Source organism: Gavia stellata, chromosome 19, assembly GCF_030936135.1.
Source record: "Gavia stellata isolate bGavSte3 chromosome 19, bGavSte3.hap2, whole genome shotgun sequence".
Classification (NCBI taxonomy): Eukaryota; Metazoa; Chordata; class Aves; order Gaviiformes; family Gaviidae; genus Gavia; species Gavia stellata.
The window spans coordinates 3,885,320-3,905,608 of record NC_082612.1 but is presented as its reverse complement, the minus strand read 5'-3'; the positions used below and the strand labels follow the sequence as shown (position 1 = coordinate 3,905,608).

Here is a 20,289-nt window from a genome sequence, read left to right as displayed (position 1 = left end):
TGCGGTGGCTCTGTTGCTCTAACCTGCTTTCTGCCAAGCGCAGTTGTCCTCTCACGGGACCGGGATAGTTTTAGCACACCCTGCAACGTGAGCAAGCGTTTTGCGATCGTGTTGTGGTCTTTGCGTCCTGCCCTGTCGATGTTCGTGCATGGCTACAACAGCGTGCCCCAGAGTGCCGCTGCCTGGCTAGCCCTGCTCGCCGCTCCCGGTCAGATCTGCCTTCCTCCTGTTCGCCCGTGTAATACGGCCGCAGACACGAGCAGGCGGGACCGGGCTGGTTGGCAGGTGGGGCCTCATTCCTCCCCTAGCAAAAGGGTTGTGGTTTATCACCCGGCGCGGGCAGAACGCTAGGAAGGGGTCTTCAGCACCTTATGTCCCACTTCCACGCGCAGCTGTATGTGAAATTATGGTCCCTCCTGCAATTACGAAGCCAAGTGGAAGGATTGGTTTCTGCTGCTCAGTTGCCTGTTTCTGGGTTCAGAAACAACAGGATGATGTGGTGGCTTGTGGGGTGGTTTCTGGACGTTGCCTCCTACCTTTCAACCAGCTAGCCAGCAGCTCGTTTCTCAAAGATGCAAAGGGAAGCTCTAAGGCGCGTAGGAGGAATGCTTGGTCTTCAGCACTGCTGGCGCCTTTTACAGCCTTTTCTTTTCTATTTAATCCTATCATTCTGACAGCTCCTGCTGCGGAGTCGTGCTGTCATAAGACCACGAAGCTGAAACTGCAGCATTACAAAGAGGAAGAGCTCACGCTCGTGGTCAGTCACCTGCTGGAACATTAAGAGCAAAGCACAAACAGAAGTTAATGAATTGGATTGAAATATTTCTATGTGTGCTTCTTCGCTCTTTTTAAATCATTTTTTGGTTTTTATTTCGATGTAGGGGAGAGTCCTTGTTGGATCTTTACCCCGCAGCTGTACAGAAGTTGAGCATCACCTAACCAAACTTAACGTTTTTCCACTTGCCTTTTCCGCAAGGTCTGTATTTACCACTACAACCGTATTAGTTCAGTAAAAGCCGTGGTGTCGCACCACGGATCGGGCTGGTTTTGAGCACGCCGTGCGTTCTGACACATTGCGGCTGGTCGTAGATGCTGGTGCTTCACTCACTTCAACAATGTGTGTTTAAACGGTGTGCCATTTTTAGAATCATAGCCCATAATTACAGGGAAGTAGGTTGACAGGGGTGCTCTGTTTTATCCTTGAGCTCAGCAACAGCGATGTTCGGGCTCATGCAATGATCACTCATGATTGATTTAATAAATAGAGAAAGCTGGTGTCAGATTCATCAAAAAAAAAAAAAAGCTTAAGTCCAACCGAGAAGGACGTTGATTTGATGGAGTGGATTTGAAAAGCATTCAAAGGGGAAAGGGAATCACTGAAAGGGGAAAGGGCTCACTGAAATCAAAAAGCTGGTGCCCTCATTAGATGTTCAGTGACTTGGAAGCGTCATGTTAGCTTTAATGGGATAAACGGGTCCAGGATTGTGGTGGTGGTGGGTGCGAGTGGGTTTTCTGTTTGGTGGTTGTTGTGTGAGTGCACGTCCTTGTTTGTTTGGGGTTTTTTTAACAACTAAAGAAGATTCAGTTCTGGGTACAGCCCTGGCTCTTAATAGCCCTGTAGCGTGCAGGCAGAATGAGTGATATTCCTAGTGTCCTTGCAACACGTCAGAAATAAATACATTCCAAAATAGCTCGCCTTACTCCCTTTTTCTGTAGACACCCCATTAAAGCAACCTGCGTTTGACAGTCTCCTAGATAGTATTAATTGCTCTCTTGCTAGTAGGAGCAGGAGGCAGACCTGCCAGGAAAAGCTGAGGTGGACTGTGCCCGTTGCTGCCCTCACTGCTGAGAAGAAGAGGGTTAGACCTCGGGAGACAAAACAAATCTATGCCGGGGACTGAAAAAGGATGGCAAAGACTGAGGATGCAGCTTCTTTTTCTGGTGTTGATGCTGCACTGACAAAAATTGCGACAACCATTGTCCTCTTTACCAAGTTATTTTGAGGTTTAATGGGCACGGGGGTGTTAGTTGGTGGTTGGACTTGATGATCTTACAGGTCTTTTCCAACCTTAGTGATTCTGTGAGACCTGACAACTGTTCTGGCTTTGGGCTTTTCTGAAACGCTGCTTTCTATGCCAACGTGCTGGCAGCAATCGCAAAGTTCATAGCTGGGGTACGGCGGAGAAAGTTTTAAGGTGATGATGCACTTGTACTTATTTCCTCAGGGAAATACGTGGTTCTTTGAAATTGCTGTCAAAGGCCTGAAATCACCGGCTGTAGTGTGTGGAGTATGTATCTTGTACCCGCAAAATTCATCGCTTATGCACGTATGCGATGAGTTGTTAGCTGTAAATTCAGTCTTTCTGGGTTTTCTGGCTCATTTAATTCTTTGAGTAGCAAATAAACGTGTTCTAGCTAGCATGGCTTGGAAAGCACCCGGAGGTCCTGCCAGGATGCTCCCCTTTCTTACTCCAGTTTTATGGAATGTGTCTCATGGAAAAATCCCACCAGGCAGATGTCTCAGATGATACATTCGTTAGTTTACCCCCATTTTGCCGAAGCGCTACCACCTAATCAATATAAGGAGACAAGTGCCAGAGCTGGCAGCCGGCTCCGTTTAGCGGTAGCTAGCACCAGGATGGTCAGAGATGCTGAAGTGTGCCGAGTAGCTCTCTGCGGGTCGTAGATCCAAACCGTCTTCTCTCGGGGTTTGCTGGGGAATAGAGGCAGAAGATAACAGAGGCTCTGCTAATAATGCTCATATTTTTGAGCTGGCTTACAGAGCTGCGCAGTCAGACTAAAAAAAGCTTGGTAATACAAACGGTTTTATAAAACTCTTCAGTTTTCCAAGTAGGTTCTGGATGCTGTATATTTGTATATAGAAATAAAGCCTTTCCTTTTTTTAAGGTGAAAGGAGTTAGTACCTGAATTGTTGCTGCCACTTCCCAGGCCATGACGCCATGCGGGCAATGGCATTCCACGCTGACACCCACCCCGGCCTCCACACGTAAACAGAATCACAGAATCAGAATCCCAGAATCATTAAGGTTGGAAAAGACCTGTAAGATCATCAAGTCCAACCACCACCCCAACCCCACCATGCCCACTAAACCATGTCCCGCAGTGCCACGTCCATACGTTCCCTGAACACCTCCAGCGATGGTGACTCCACCACCTCCCTGGGCAGCCTCTTCCAGTGCTTCACCACTCTCTCAGTAAAGAAATTTTTGCTAATATCCAGCCTGAACCTCTCCTGGCGCAACTTGAGGCCATTCCCTCTTGTCCCATCACGTGTCGGCCGCCTCTGTACTGCTTGCGCTTTATGTAGCCTTACTCTTCCAAACAAAGTTCGTTAAATAAATTGGAGTAAGAGAGCACATGAATGCTGTGTCGGTATTACAGCCACTACTGTCGCTCTACAACTGACACATGTTCTGGTATGCATAGGCTGGAAGAAATAATGACATTTTTATCTGCTCTATGTTAATGAGTCTATTTAATAGGTCTGCATGGAAAAAAAAAGCTTGTTTTCACATTTTGCAGATGCTGGATTCTGCAGTTATTTCCTATTTGTCCTCAGGCTAATGTCATGGCAGTGTGGTGGAGGGGCATTTTTTTAAGGTGGGGTTGTTTGCTTGTTGTGGGGGGGGTTGAGTTGGTTTTGTCGTTTGATTGTTGGGGTTCTTTTTAATACAATTGTCTTTCATTGGAAAAAGAAGGGGGAAGAGAGGAAAAAGTCAGTCGCCTTTGGCTTAGGTACTCACCTCGAATGCATAAGCCCTGACATGGTCTTGCCATGTCTGTCACAACTGACTGACCTGTGCTCAATCCCGTCCCTCCCGCGCCCTGGGTGCAGGCTCTGGCCGGGCCCGCGGGCATCCTTCTGGTCTCGGCAGGGAGTTCCAGTGTGCCCCTCTTGGGCCCCTCTTGGCCCTTAGTCTGGGGGGTGCAGTGACTCTGAATTCTGGCAAATACAGAACCTGCTTAAATTGATGGTTTCTCTGCTACCTGAGAGGTAGGTAGAAGGACTCCTTTGACGGCCGTGAAGGTAGCGCACGAGCGAATACCAAAGAGTGGGGATGCTGCGGCAGTGTGACCTGTTACGTTAGCCAGGGATCCAGCAGTAATAGAATTGGTACGGATTTATATTGAATAAATTTAAATCAGCAACAAAACAGACTCTCCCCAGTGTTTTCTGTGCATTGCAAGGATGTAAGAGGTGACAGAATTTCACCCTACATTTTTCTTCCCTATCTTTCCTCTGGTTGAGAAACTCTCACTAGTGGGCACTGAAAAAGTAACTGACTGTAGCAAACAGTCTGGGCCATATCTGAAGGAAAATTCTGCAGTTTCAGGCCCAATAAAATAACTAGAAAACTTGGCTAGATACCCTTTGAAAATCTATTAACAATGATTTAAAAAAAAAATATTGTATCTGACTGTTACAACAGAGTGACACTTACCAATCAGTGCTGAATAGCAGAACTAAAAAAAAAATAAATATATATCTTAGGGAGCTGGGTACAGAGGAATTACAATGATGATAGTTCAGTTAAGGTACCCAAATGGGCGCTGTTCCTTTTTACGCTGCACTGGCAGTAAAAGAGAGTGAGCCATTATTTCTACATTTAACACTTGTACATTTTTATTTAGTTAAATCAGCCATTGTACACATTGCAGCTATGTATTGTTAGTGTTGTATTTTTTTTTTTAATTTTTAACTAATACATGCCCTCATAGATATATTCAATTAGTGTTATCACCATGGGAACAAGATGCTGATTCGTCAACTTAAAATTCACTTCTTCTCACAGTATTCAAGTTCTTTGATAACACAGCAAAAAATCAAAATAAGAGGTGAATAACCATTATGTTGTTACACAGAACATCATCTGCACCGCAAGTAACACAACAGAAATGCATTTCTTTAGAGCCCCATCCTTGAAGATCATCCTGTGCTGTCTCTGACAATAAGAAAGCCATGATGCGCTGTGAAATGTTTCATCACGGGCCTCATTCGGTTTGGCTGCCAAAAGACTTTTTCGTTTGTTTTCCTGCCTGCCACAAAAGTGTTAGCATGGCACCTCGGGTTGTTTTGCCTGCAGGAAGCCAGAACTCCCAAGATGTTTTCATGCTTATGGCATCGTTACCTTAATGAGGAAGTGCCCTTGTTCTGAGCGCTGAGTGAGTCATCAAAAAAACCAAACAACCCTATAATCATAGAAGGCCAGATAAGCTTGGAAAAGAAGTCCTACTCCCAGAGGAGAGGAGAGGATTTGTTTTACTCTGGTTTTGAGTACACTATTAAAAAAAATCAAACAGCTGTTCAAAAACATTTAGTTAGTGCGTTTGTGTGTGCATGGGTGGATTATATATGCTAAAACACTACAGAGCTCCCTCCATTAATATTAAGGTGTAGAACATCCAAAACGTCAGATCTCTGTTCCCTTTTTTGAAAATAAAAGTGCAGACATGCTATCATGGTTTTCAGAGGGTTGGTTTAGAAATATATATATTATATATATAGATAGATAACAAAATATGAACAGAAACTGGCTTTCAAGGATTGTGAGGACTTTCTCTTTAAAAAACGCTTGATTGGAAGATAAAAACTGCTCGCTCAGTGCTAAGAGGGCTAACAAGCTGACATGATGATAGGAGGGTTTGGTTTTGACCTTCAAATGCCACATGCATGTATCGGATAAGAGGCAATCTTGATAAAACACGGTGAATTAATTATTCTCCTTGTATAGTGGGTAAGTCTTTCTCCCATAGTTATCTACAGTGCAGTGGCCAGCAGGAAGTACCACCAATAAGACAGTGTGGTTTGCTAAGCAGTGATGAAAACAGGAAACTACTGTAGTTATAATTGTTTAATACACCCTGCCACATGTCCAGATCTAAAAGATTTTAATACCGTATGCAAATGTGCCATAGATATAGCTGCTAGCAAGTTGGTTACCTAATTGGGTATTCTTTTTTTTTTTTTTTCTTTTCTTTTTCTGGAAATCTTTAAGTGGCTGTCCGAAGCTCTTAGAAGTATTAATGGCCACAGTCAGCTGTTACTTCATGAGAACAGCTGAATTTCCAGGTTTTTAGCCTGACTCTTAGAGCCTTTAACTATAATAGATCCCTAAACTGGAAGTCTTATGGATGCAGTAGATCTGCAGTGCTTCCTCCTCAGTCAGTCTGTGTTTGCAGTCGATTGTGTTAACGTTATTTTATTAATCGCTGTTCAGCAGTGTCAATAGACCTTGTAATCCATGATGCTAATTGTAGTCATAGGCAGTGTGTTTTCTGCAGTCTTGTAAGTCCAAATACTCTTGCTATATACAGTTTACATGTTGACTCCCTTTTTTATGGTGCATGTACATAGTCACTTGAAGAGGCCTGTAGATGAAGTTGGCTTGACAAATGCAATTTCATGAAGCTAGTGCAGAAGCAAAGGAACAGCAAGGAGTGGCGATGCTGACAAATTCCCAGTACAGCACAAAGACGACGATTCGGTGGATAAATCATCCTGAATGAAGGATGCTATCTTTGGTCACAAATTAGCTTACAGGGTTTAAAAATAACAAAAACCCAAAATCAAATACGGGGCGGGCGGGGGGGGGGTGGGGTGGGGGGGAGAAATGAATTCACTGCATCTGCACAAGTAGAAATGGCAGTGTCTTCCAGTGATTATGTAGGTAATAACGTCTACACCTAGAGAAGATGAATGCTGCATACGGGATGGATGGTAATGTGGTGATGTTGAGGGGTGGCAGCTTCTCACTTCGCCTCCTGTTTCCAGTCCTCTTTGCAGAAGTGTCTAAGAAGCTGCTGGAGGTCATGCTGGAGGTCATCCTGTGGTAGTGCTTCTGGTGTGTCTTCCAGCTCTTCTATGTGAACATGTTTTCCGTACCGATCCTTCATCACAGTCCTCTTCTGTGTGCTGGCTTTACTCAGTGTTGTCCTAAAACAAAATACATGAGAAAACTGTCTTAAAAAGCCCACTGTTCCTGAAAGTTTTAAAAAATGCTCCTTTTCAGCTGCAGTTTTAAGGCTTTTTCATTTAAAGTAACGAGAAGAACTCTAGCTGGCAGTTTAAGCCAGCTATTGAGGTCAGATACTCATTAGGTGTTCTGAATACAACGCACACCACCACTTCAGCTGGCTTTCATAACGTAAGGTAATAGCAATTAATCTCTATACGCTGATTAAGCATACAGTTTTAGATGCCCAGCAAAAACATGCTGTAACACACAGACATGCAACATATGTTGAAATTCACAAAAGACCTTCCCATTTGCTGTATTCAACATACAGAGTTGTCCTGTACAATAGTAATTTAAGCTGATTAATTTCTTGAACATTTACTTCTGAACAAGTCTTACTTTTGACAGCCAGTAAAACTACATTTGTGGTAATCTAGTGTCCTGAACTATTCTGTTAATTACGCTCTTACCTCTTTGGAACCATCCCGTTCTACTAGTCAGAACCTTAAACCTCACCAAGACCCTTCCAGATCTAGGCAAATAAATGTAGCTGTCACGGGACAGCTGGGTGTCTCTTGCTTAGCCTTACCCAGAAGCCCAATTTTTGGTCAGTGTCCTTGAGAGAGGACCACGGGAAGCCAAGCACGCTTGGAAATTCCTGCGTGCTTAGCCAGGAATGGTTCAATTTTCATCAGATAGCTAACACTTCTTAGTTCGACCTGAACGACCAAAAGATCCCTCTGTTAGATGGAGCACTTCGGGAGGAATGCGCACCCTTCATCCAAAAGCAGATGCAGCAGGTCTTCCGGCTCTCAGTGTGTCCTTGTGACATGTCGGGCTAACTCTTAATCAGGCTAACTCTTAAACTGGTATGTGTTTTATAGCTTGTTACAATTACAGGCACAGTTTGGTGGGGATGTTCTTTCAGATGCTAACATTGGCTTTACTGCCCCAATGGCCATTATCAATTCAAATGGTCTGAAAGAAAAGGTGTGTACAAGATACTTAGCCTGTAGCAGCCTCGGCTCAAGTTGTGTGCGGTAGGAATGAATACGCTTGCTGTACTACAGTAGCTTTTTTTTTTCCTCCCAAATATTTTCCTATCTGCCCTGCCTCATTCTTCATAAGGCTCAACTGCCGCATGCATACACCTATATATATCTATCTCCATATATCCTCTCATCTCTTTTGATAATGTTCAAATTATCAAACGATCACAGAGTCAACTGGTATGAAAAAAATATTTCTGAAGTAACCTTGACTAATGTTGTTAACTGTAAATCACACTGTTATTCTTGTATCGCCTCCTGTGAAATCAGCTAAGCAGTGATACCCCTTTGTACTGGGTCTAGCCAGGATGCAGTTGACTTTCTTCATAGCGGCCTGTGTGGTGCACTGTTTTCCATTTGGGGCTTAACCAGTGTTGATAACAGACCAATGCTTTGGTTACTGCTGAACAGTGCTTAGACAGCATCGATAGCTCCTCTTTTTTTCCCCACTGGCCCCCTCAGTGAGTAGGCTGGGGGTGGGCAAGAGATTGGGAGGGCGCACAGCCAGGACAGCTGACCCGAACCAGCCAAAGGGATATTCCATACTATATAGAATCATGCTCAGCAATAAAAACAGGGGGTAGATGAAGAAGCTGGGGGGGTGGGGGGGTTGTGTCTTCCAAGGTGACCATTGCTCAGCGACTGGCTGGGTATCGGTCTGCTTGTGGGAGGTGGTGAGTGGTTGCCTTTGCATCACTTGTTTGGTTGTTCTTCCCTCTTTCCTTCACTTAACGAAACTGTCTTCATTCAACCCGGGAGTTTTCTCACTTTTGGTGTTCCTGTTCTCTCCCCCGTTCCAAGGTGGGGCAGGAGGGTCAGGGAGCGGCTGCGTGGTGCTTGGCTGCTGGCCAGGGTGAACCCACCACACCCCTATTCACCGAGTCTTTTCAAGTGAACGTAGACCTTCCCAGTGCATCTATCCCTTCCTGTCGCAGAATGTTAGTAGTAATGTTTAGTACTTTTGCAAATAAAGCTTTAGATGCTGCCAGTGGTTTCACTTCAGACAGACACTTAAATCCACTCATTTATTACGAGTTTGTTAATCCTTTTCTAGTAACAGTTCATTGACATGCCAAGTCAAACCTTTTAATAATTGATCCGTCCTCTTTCGTGATTTCTTTCTCTACTAATGCGGGGAGTTGAACTTTCATGTGGTTACCTGTATAGCTCAAAGCCTCAAATTAAAACATAAACTTCAAATTAAAACAAAAACCCAAAAACCTAGGACAGAAGATAATTGCTCTTCATACCTTAGTGCTTTATATTAATGAAGTTGAATGCTGAGAAAATGATGAATAGACAAATAAGAGAAGCATCTGCCTGCCATTTGCATCCTTTCAAATATTCCTCAAATGTACAGATCAGTTTACAGTTTCTTGTATAGAATAGTTTTGTTTTACTAATAATCGTACTGAAGCATGTCTTGGTACTTTCTTTTCAACTTTGAAGTAGCCCAACTTCAGTTGGCTTTGCAGTACCACACTTGAAGAACTCATCCTCTGTATCCGTTTATGATAGCTGCTACAGCGACCTTTTTCCTGTCACAGAAAATACTCTTTTATAGCTGTTCCCACCACCACCTTGAGCTGCCTGTTCTCACTGCTAGCAGTACAGAGATGGGTATTCATAGAAACGTGATACTTCTGAGCCTCGAGTATACTGAAATGGGAGCATCAGGGAATGGAGCCCAGCAAACTTTTCCACAGAGTATCTGCTGTTACTAATACTTCACAGACAACAGAAAAATAGAAAAAAAGGCAGCATTTTTATTTTCCTTTTCGCTGCACGTGGGTTTGTCTGTGGTATCTCCCGCAGGCTTCTTGATTTCCTAAACTAGAAGCTGCAAGCTGGGAAGAAAGTGTTATTTCCCAAGCCATTTCTTTGAACCTCTACATGATGGTTTTTGCTGCTTGTTTTGTTATTGTCAGGAGAGAGGGATATGGCTGCTGGGACTATATTCATAAAAGGCAATTTGGCATCTCAATCTAATAGCTTAGTGGTTGTTGTCTTCCTGCAAGCTGCAATACCGTTGTACGGCAGAAAATATCCAGACCATTACATTGTTGCATCTATGTTTTTATATGATATTTTGTCAAATTAAAAAACAAAACTAAGTACTTACGTTGCATCTAATGACACAACACTTATCCACGTGAATCTTTAAGACGTGTTTTACACATGTTATTCAATGGGACAATAAAATAGATTAAGAATGAAGTGCTCTCAGTTTCTTATAGAAAAAGCTATATTAATTCAATATCACTTTTCTATTACTGAAATGTCTAAACTGATCAGAAAAAGCATAAAACCAGGAAAGCTGCTAATTACCTCGGTAGCTATTTTTTCCTTTCAAGGGCAAACACATCAACTTACCCAGGGAGTAGACTTAACTGTACCAATTTCTAAAATTACAGAATCACAGAATCACAGAATCACTAAGGTTGGAAAAGACCTGTAAGATCATCAAGTCCAACCAAAAAAAAAACCACCAAAAAAACCCACAAACCACCACCAAAAAAACCCCAAACAAACCACACCACACAACAACAACAAACCACAACACACCAAAAACCAACCCACCCAACACCACACAGCTCCATGCCCATTAAGCTACATCCCACAATGCCACATCCACACGCTCCTTGAATACCTCCAGGGAGGGTGACTCTACCACCTCCCTGGGCAGCCTATTCCAATGTTTCACTAGCTCCATGCGTGGTGACATATAAATGAACTTTTTCTTTAACAGTAACCACACCCATGATTTCTAAGAACTTTACTTAAAGCCTCCTGGGTTTTTTTAGAATCTTAAGATGTTTCATAGCTAATTCTGTAATGTTAGCTTCCCACACACCCACTCTTTATATGCTAATCCTTTTATAACATGGCTGAGTGTAACAACAGAGGTTTATACTCAGTAGTTGAGTATGATGCCCCACCAACAAAAGTTTCAATAGAGTAGAATTTGTCCCCAGGTATGTTGTGACACTTGTTTTAATATTTATATTTAAAAGGCATTTTTACCTCTTCAAAGTCCTCTTTGGCTGATGGAAGATCAGTAGCTAAGCTAGCATCCCCCAGGTGTTTCTCCGTTCTCTCTCCTTGCAGCACAGTGGTCTTTATGACTTTGCTGACCTTCCGGCCTTCCACTGGTTCAGACTGGAATTTGGAGGCACTAGGCAAAACAGCAGGTTCAGACAGGGTCACCTGTAAGGTTAGAAAGCAGAAGTATACTGGATATAAATTACATAATGGATACCAACAAAGCTTTTAGTTACTCTATCATTCTTTGTTAATCATTGCCGTAGAGAACAAGAATATAACAAGTGTCTCACTTTCTATCTGTACGCATCAAAATAGCGAGTGTACGTTTGATTACCTGCTTTGCAGCTCCACGGCGAGCCACTGCAAGATACATACCAGTTCAGACAGCAGGAACAGCCCTGGATAATTTATTCTGCTGAGAAGCTTTATGCTGGCAGGGTGAAAACTGCTTCTGGAACCTGAACTAGCCTGAGGGTAGCAGGGGTATTGCTAGGCTCCACCACACCACAGGCTGCCGTACTGGCTTACCTGCCAAGGCCACTGGAGTTACACCAAGTAACAAGTGGACCTCCTGCGGTGAACCCTTGCTGTATTCACACGGGTGGTACGAATTAGTGGTATCACTCCATATCTTAATTTTAAGATATTCTTCTGAGAGATGAGTCACACTTGTAAAACCAAGGAACTCTTACAGCAGCAGCAGGCCACAATATTAGAATACCGTGGGAAAGTGACAAACACAATTTTATTTGGCAAAATACGAATTTAACAGATATGGGTTCTGTATGATAATGAGTAGCTCTGGTACGGTCAGCTAACTAAAAAAAAATACTTTGTTTTCTTGTTACCTTCCTCCTAGAGAATGAATTCTGATGATTAATTCTGGCAAGAAATTATGGCAATTACGTTCTTAGCATTTCTAATGACTGCTTGTTAAACGTCGCTTTCAACTGCAGTACTGCTGAAAGCAAGCCCTATTACTAGCTTGTGGCCCTCTGTCACAACCTTAATTTTGCTGATACAAACGTCTGTAGGGCTACATGGTGAACCTAAGGCAGGAAAAGATAAACTGAAAAGCATTTACCTTTTCAGGTTGCTTTTTCTTTTTAATTACCTGGCTCTACAAACAGTTTGCATGAAAATAATACTTTTTTTTTAGCCTCTTCAAAGCAAAGAACACACCAGTTAGTTAAACCTGATATAACTGTATAGTTTTAGAAGGGCTTAGTTGTAGAAACCTAGAGAACATCAGATAATTTCAGTACAACATTTGCTCATTTTCTTGTTAGAGTAAGAGGTATAATTAAAAAAAATACAGATTTGCCATTTATCTATATGTCATCTTAGTACAAAGCTGCTTTCTTTATGGATTTGGTACTTCTCATAAATCAGAGAATCTGTATCCTGACTTATTTTCAGAGAAAACTGCCTTCTTTCCCTGCCCACCTTCCCACCCCCTGCCTTTTCCCTGTCTTTATTCCGAAGCCTTACCATCTGCAAGAAAACTTTTTAAAGTATCATTCAAAACTGAATGTTGTTGGCATGAGTAAGATGTAATTACTAAGTACACAGTTGGCGTACTGCTGCTTTGTACCATCGCAAGGGAAGTAGAAGATCTGACCTCTGACTGTTCACTGTCGCTCTTCAGCACAACCCGTTTTACAACTTTGGAATAGCCATCTCCTTCTTCGACAGTGACAGGTTTTTGTGGTTCTCCTTGCATTAGGACCTCCTCTTTTTCTGTGCCATCTGGAGAAACGTATCGCCGGATGATCTTTCTAGTGACCTAAAGGAATGAAATAGAGTTTTTTCCCAAAAGAATTAACAATAACATATTCCTTCTTATTCTCGATACAGTATTTTCTACTCAAAGGGCATTTTTTCCTACACAGAAAAACCTACGTAGATGGTTCCATGTTTTAGTCTTTAACAGATATACTCACAAGTACCTGTAGTAAAGCTGCAAGTTGATGCATTCGCCCTACTTAGGTTACCACACAGCAAAGCTTCCATAAACTTACTTCACAAGTGGGCACAATATAGATACTGGAATGACTATCTAAAGCAGTAGTTATTATAGGAAAAGAGGTATAGTATTTTAGAGAATAAGCATACTGTACACAACCGCACAGCTGCTAGAAGACATTTTCAGACTGGCATTTTCAAAAAGGCTTCTGAAAGTAAGAGGTTAGCAGCTTGGCTATCAAATGCTTAGAATGAGATTCACAGAAGGACTTGGACATCACATTTTAACACTGATAGTACTAACCACTGCTGAACTAGTGAGCTAGAATTAACCTACTTAAGAGACTAATTCGGTGCTTAAGCTTTCTAGGCATTGGCAAGCCAAACAAAGAGAAGCAGAAGAGAATTACAGGGTTCAAGAGGAGATAAATTTCTCAGGAGCATGGGTATGCACCCCTCTGTGGATGACCTGGAGCTCTACATTTTCGTACGCCTTCCCAGCAGCCTCTTTTGACAAGGTAATATTAAGCAGTTACCTCCCGCTTTGTCCAAAGGCTTATTTGCTGTGATGCTCAATCAGACTGGGTCACCTATATTTAAGAGTCAGAGAGGTGGGGATAGTACCCTCCCAGGCATGAACCTACCCAGAAGAATACAGTCATGCTCACTCTTGCAGAGCGTGCCCAGGAATGTTTGGCTGGGGTTGTTTATTTTAATATGAACTCAAACAGCTTCCAGAGACATGCTATCCAGCTGAGGGTCTATGACATTTTCTTGGGAGACAGAAGATGGAGTTTGCCACCAGCAGAATTTAGCCAGGTCCTAGACCAATTCTTTAAGCACTGAGTTGCCAGATAAAGTCAGGAGCACAGAAGTTCCTCTTCCACCTCCATGCTGGGCAGAATTCACTTTTATAAGCAGGGTCTGAAAATGCTTATTTTATGAGGCCATCACACAAGTAAGTATTTTCTATATTCTTTGTGCCATAAAAACACTGAACTGTATGTACAGATACAGAAATTTAGGAACCTGGTCAGGCACAGCTGAGTGGAGGTTTTGAAGATCGAAAGTCTGGATTTATTTTAGATGACTGTTGCAGACCTAGCCCTCCATTAGTTTCATTAATATGAGCAAACACGATCTTAGATAAAATTATGGTGGTGTGTTTTTTCTTTTTTCCTTTTTTTTTTTTTTAAAAAAAACCCCCTGTTTCTCAGAAATGTGAATCTATGCAGAATTTTCTTTGGCTTTAAGTGGGAAAATTAACAAAATATGTCACGTTAAGTTATAAACTGTAAAACAGAATGATCTTGTGAATGAAAATAATTCTTCAAACTTTGAAATCTCTCATGAACAGAAATTCTGGTTCCTTCCATGCTCTACTCTTAAAAATCATGCCCCTTCACGAAAGAAAATTTGGCACGTATGTGGATGTATTTATCCTTCCTTTTATAGGATAGTAAGAAGGTAGCAAGGGGCATAACTGACAATACCTTCTTTACCACTGTGTGGCCATGTTCATCTGTATATTGCTCTTCTGTGACTGTTTCTGGTAGCATTTCAGGCATACTATCAGCCTGTATGACAAAGAACAAAGTTTTATGAAGCAAGGCCTTCACATAGGTAACTTTAAATAAGCAATTTTAAAATTGGTTATTTGGTTAAGGAATGAAAAAAAATTGAGAAATGTTAGAAAAGAATTTGTTCTGCAAATAAATACTTAGAAAGGCATGCAAAGAAAAGTTATGCCACAATGGACAGGCAAATACATGTTAGCTGACCGTGTCGTGTATGAGGCTGAGAAGCCTTCGTCCTCCTCCTACTGAGGCATCTAACAGAATTTAGAGCTGGGTTAGCAGTATTACTATAAACCTCCCTTCAAGAAAAGGTATTGGAATGGCTTATCCAACGTCCGTGCATTATTCAGGAGCATTCCAGCTTCAGGTGCAATACCAGCCAAGTGCTGTCTTGAGCAGCATGCCTAAAGGTGTTACCAGGGCCTAGACACCACAGGCTCGTGCAATCGTTCAACACTCAATACCTGAATAATCACCCGGCGACGAATGACCCTGGTAGTGACCATCTCATCCTCGTCCGAGCTGGTGTCCAGCCCACCTAACTCCTCTGCTAACTCCTAGTGGAAGCATGGAAGCAGTGCTCTGTTGTATGTGGTACTAGCAGTACTTACAGGTTCTGTCTTGTTTTTATCTAAAACCATCTTCACTTCTGAAAACTTTTGGTTTTAGGATTTTGGCCTCTTACCTGACTTTAACCCGTGAAACATTGATGCGGGGTGGGAGGCTTTGGCCAGTTGACTATACATTAGCTGTCCATTAGGAGATTGAAAAAAGAAGGATGAATCTTTGTGGTACTAATTCCATAGGATGCTCTTAGTGGTCTTAGTGCTCTTAAGGTTGCCAGGGACAAGCCTGAAATCTGTGGTATTACGTCGTTGCAGGTGGACTAGAAGGTATTACTAACACCAACTCTGGAATTCATACATATTGCATATGGCTTCTGTATTAATTACAGAGAAAATTATATGAAAGCCTTTTAATGCTCCATACCGGGAAGTACATAGTGCAGCATATAGACAGTAGGACTAAACAGTTTTAACTGGAGGACAATGTATCAATAGCCTTGGCACTGGAAAGATGAAGAAAAATTAGTAACAAGTGCTGAAGTTCTCTCTCCTGCATAGGGAAGAACTAAAAATTTAAATGAAGAGGTCAGAAGGCAAAGAGAAGCCGAAAAGAACTACTTGGGAAATATCAGCAGTATAAAAGCATAAAGGGGAAAATAAATGGGGGGGTGGGGGTAGGGGGCGCGTTTCTTTTTGGTGGTTCTGGTTGTTGTTGTTGGTTAACTTTAATAAAAGAACTGGAGGGGAAAAAGTAGTACATTATCTTTGAGGGCAGCCTTTCCTACAGCAGGCATTGTATCGAGTCCTATTATAGCCAATCTTCCAACATCTGAGTTATCCTACATATTTTATATTCAACCTTTTTCTGAGATCCCAGAGGCAGAGCTCTGAAACTCGTCATTCTGGAGGTGGTACCTTTGGCAATGTAAACACCAAAGAAAGAGCCTGTTTCTAGGTGAATGTCAAAACAGGAAACAATTTCTGCTTAAGCAGAACTGTGCTTTCTCTCCTCTAACTTCACTGATAAAACTAATTTCCTGCCCAATTATGCCTTCTCCTTTTCTTCTACTTAGAACAGGCAAAGAAAGCTGTTTATTCTTAAACCTTTATCTGCCAAGTAATTGAAATCCCCCACTAAAAGCCATATAGTTGCTTTCTTTCATTGCCTCTTGACATCTTCCCCCTCCCCAAACACTGCAATAAGGTTCCTTTGTCTTACACAGCCAACGACCTACCTCACATAGTTTTTGTTCTTCTCTTCATCTCCTGTCTCCATTTCTCTTTACTGCCTGCATGCTACCTAAACACCATTCTCAAATTCTTTTCTTCCAGTACATCTTTAGTATTCCACAATGTACATCCTGCTGCCTCTTCTCCATCTCACTAACTTTACAGTATTTTTCATGTCATTCTTCATGCTGCTCTGGGCTAGTCTTGCCTTTCTTCATAAGCTTTTAAAATTATTACTTTGTCTTTCATTACATCTGTTTTTCAGCTTTCACTTGTACACAGTTTGTTTCTGCACCTGTTATTTGTACTAACTCTCTCTCACGTGCATGGACGTAACTGTCTCAGACCAAAGGACAAATAAGGGTAGCAGAACCAGAACTACAGTCTAAGACTTTAGGATCTGGGTTTTGCTTCAGCTTTGAAAACTTCTACACAAATTACTATAGCTAGCCCTTATAACCACAGAGGAAAGGAGAAAAGACTCAGTTGCAGATGGGGATTAATTAAGTCAATTAAAAATATTCTCATCTTAAGGAATAAGCGAGACATAAAACTTGGGGTTTTGTGTCAATTACTTTGAGGCAAAGTTGTTATTTACCTTTTCTAAAGATTCCTCTTCATAGCCTCTTCCAAACTTTTCTGTCTGCTCATCAGTTGACTCCACTATCACTAGACTAGTTCTCCTTGGAGAGAGGTCATCATGGTGGAGTTGGGGGTCCTCGGGCTCTTGGATGATGGGAGAGTCACCTCTCTGAGCAGGTGATGGGGGCTGTGGGGATGTTTTTTCTCTCTCTTCCTTTGCTGCACTGAAGTGTGCAGATTTTTCACTTGCTGCTTTTCCAGTTACTGGTGCTGTAGACTGCTCTGTTCCTGGAGTTCTGACACTGTGAATTGCAGGTTCAAGGGAAGTTACTACCACACAGTGATTTACAATCTCCATAAATCGAACATTATGCACTGATTAAATATTGTTATGTTGTCTGTCATCTAGCAAAGTCTAGAAGTAACTGGTATTCCTTGACAATAACCACAGAGCAATTTGGCTAGGAATCTCTCTCATCTTCCTGACCCAAGAAAATCTCCAAATGGATGTCCAAACGTTGCACCCGATTCTGCAAAACTTGGTCTTTGTAAAGGATTTATGTGAGCTTTGCTGCCACTTGTGCCCTCAAAAATCTAAGTATTACCTATTATTTTTTGGGGGAAAGAGACTGGATCACTACGGATGGATGTGAAGCACCTTCTACATTAATTACAAGCTATGCAGCTGCAGGTGAGGAGAGACCAACTTTTACGTAGAATTCTGGAGCCTTACCAAACAGAAATTTAGTAGAGAATCTTATTTTGTTTGTAATGTTATTTTCATTGTTGAACATTGCTATGATTTAATTGCTGCCACAAGTTATTTAAACATATTATTACATATGTTCCTACGTAACATATAAAAAGGTAATACATATATTAAAGCATACGTACATGCAATGTTTTTCTGTTGCATATGGGTGAATAATAGTGACTTCAGATACTAAGCTAACTCTTATCTAATTGAGTTTTATCAAGTAACCTTATAACTGATGCTAGTTTGAAAAAGTCACTTCCGATTTGCACTAATTGTGAAAACATTACCCGCTTCACCACCTAGAATCTTCTTTTGAGGTTGACTTTTCTCTTTTCATGTATTTTGGTAAAAAGAAAAAAAGACAACTATATCAAAACTGGTGGAATTACAGCCTGAAAAATAGTGATCCTGCAAAAATAAAATCTTCCACTTCTAAAACTTCTGAGATGCTTTGGAGCTACCATCTCCATACTTGCTTTTTTTCCCTTCTCATTCTAAAAATTAATGGAGGAAATTCTTAAATTTTAATAATAGCAGTCCAGATTCCATTCTCCATAACCAATCCCACGAGTAGATAACAGTAATAACAACAGTAATAGAATAACTTGCATGTATATGTTTTTTTCCTGATACAAGTTGGGTTTTGACAATTTGTTTTGCTCCCCCAACTACTGCCCTTGAAACAATTGTGTTCTAAAGTAAGGAAAGATTTCATTGTAGTGTAAGTTAAACAGTACTGATCCAGCTTTTTTTTCCCATTCATCAGGCTATACATATTATTGTATAATTCCTCTTAGTATGTGCTCCTTATGAGCTATTTAAACCTAGCCCAATTTTCCTCCTAGTTCGAACTAGACATGAAGTGTAGTGATACTCCCCTGTCGTCACTGCTCTCATTTAGTATTGGCAATATTGTCTCAAATGTATTCTCTATTCCTCAGAAACATTCATTTCCTAACGCAAATCATTAGGAAGTATTGGTATTTTCGCCTATCAGTGCAACATAAGTCCTCTTAGATGTTGTTTTCTGCCTCGCATACTCTCTCCTGGGTGTAAAGCATATGTACTAGACTAGATTATTGCTTTGCGTTTGCAGTGACAAACTGACTTTCTCTCCTAATCCTTAAGGCTTCCTCCACATGGATTAAAAAGTCAAACCTGCAGTAGGAACTAACGAACTGGTGTGCACAGCTGGAGGAAAATTCTAGTTGAGTTCATATGTTTCAAAGAAAACTATAAAATTCCCTTATTACACAGAGAAGAGATAATCCGTTCCACATAGGTTTCATTCTGGTCTTTTGACACTTACAAATATTCATGTTGTGAAGCAGATGTTTTTTCTGGCACATCTTGGGGTTTCCCTGAGAATTCAACTTCTACTTGTTCCTTATGTGCTTGTCTCAGGAGCTCAGCCATTGATACTTCTGCCTCACTCCTGGGAGTACTGTCCTGAAAAGGAGAATAACTGACAGACACGTCTTCCTCAGAGACAATAGGAGGGTGTTCAGTTGGCTCAATGTCTTTAGATATTCTATGTTGTTCTTCTTTCTTATGTCTTGAACTGTACAGTTCTTCTTGCAGTGCAGAAAACCCTTTAAAAAACAGACAGATGAGAAATGTCATTACAAGTCTTACTAGAATGCAGGAAGTCCTTTTCATTCTCTATGTGCATTTAAAATCCCTGGATGGAACAGGTTACGTGAAATTTTTAGACATCTTGAGTGGGAGAGGACATAACCTCTCTAAGTAGCCGAAGGAACACTGAATTACCACTACTATTGCCAAATAATGAATCTTGACAGTCAAAATAAAATTTACCCAGAAATTTACCTAGTGTAATTACTCTTGAAACCCTCAAAGTATGAAAGAAGATTCACAACAGGTTTCTTCCAGCAGATTAGGACATGTTTTAGTGGCTTCCCCCCCCGCCCCCATTTATCTGCTTACGGAAAAAATAACTACACAAGTATGGACAAAGAAATTAATACAGGACTAGATGCAAGAACTAGCTAATTTATGTGCTTCAAAGCATATAAACATGTCCACCCACCCCCAACCTGTAATCTCAAAGCAAGGGCTCTCATTCTGCAAAAAATGTAAAATAACATGCGTTTCTGTTCCACAGGCTACGAGTCACAAGCTTGGGCTTTTGTTTTTCCTTACTAGCCACGTTCACTAGGAACCTATTGAACTCTGAAGAATAGCTTGGGGGAAAACATAACTGATTTTACTGATTTTGAGCTGGACATGGAGGTTAATGTTCTAAATCTAATTGGTTGTGATATCAGAATGCTAATTATAGCAAACAACCTTCTATTCCTACATTCTCTTAAACATGGGACATTTGCAGCTGTCTAATACTTTACCGAGCTACTAGTTCAATACTAATTTAAGAATGTAAAATATCGCTTCCAGAAAAGAGATTTTTATTTCACATAATTTGGAGGCGTTTCTTTAGTTCACAACCATTGATCTAATCTACTGAACTTGTAAACTTAAGAAATCCAATAGGATCACAGAAGAATTACAGTATCCTGGGTA

The 20,289-nt window shown here is 41.4% G+C and overlaps 1 protein-coding gene across 2 annotated transcripts in view; it reads right to left on the bottom strand.

The window, feature by feature from the left end:
* Positions 1–6,625: 6,625 nt before the first annotated feature.
* The window catches only part of ANK2 (ankyrin 2), a 316,797-nt gene continuing 303,133 nt past the window's right edge, over positions 6,626–20,289 (bottom strand). For both annotated transcript variants that reach the window (XM_059826980.1, XM_059826979.1), the window contains 8 exons: positions 19,058–19,340; positions 17,008–17,293; positions 15,078–15,170; positions 14,530–14,613; positions 12,693–12,857; positions 11,051–11,233; positions 9,110–9,201; positions 6,626–6,955 (listed from right to left, as the gene is read on the bottom strand). In XM_059826980.1, the coding sequence (XP_059682963.1) occupies positions 6,772–6,955; positions 9,110–9,201; positions 11,051–11,233; positions 12,693–12,857; positions 14,530–14,613; positions 15,078–15,170; positions 17,008–17,293; positions 19,058–19,340 (1,370 nt within the window). In that variant the 3' untranslated portion in view covers positions 6,626–6,771. The remainder of the gene's footprint in view (positions 6,956–9,109; positions 9,202–11,050; positions 11,234–12,692; positions 12,858–14,529; positions 14,614–15,077; positions 15,171–17,007; positions 17,294–19,057; positions 19,341–20,289) is intronic.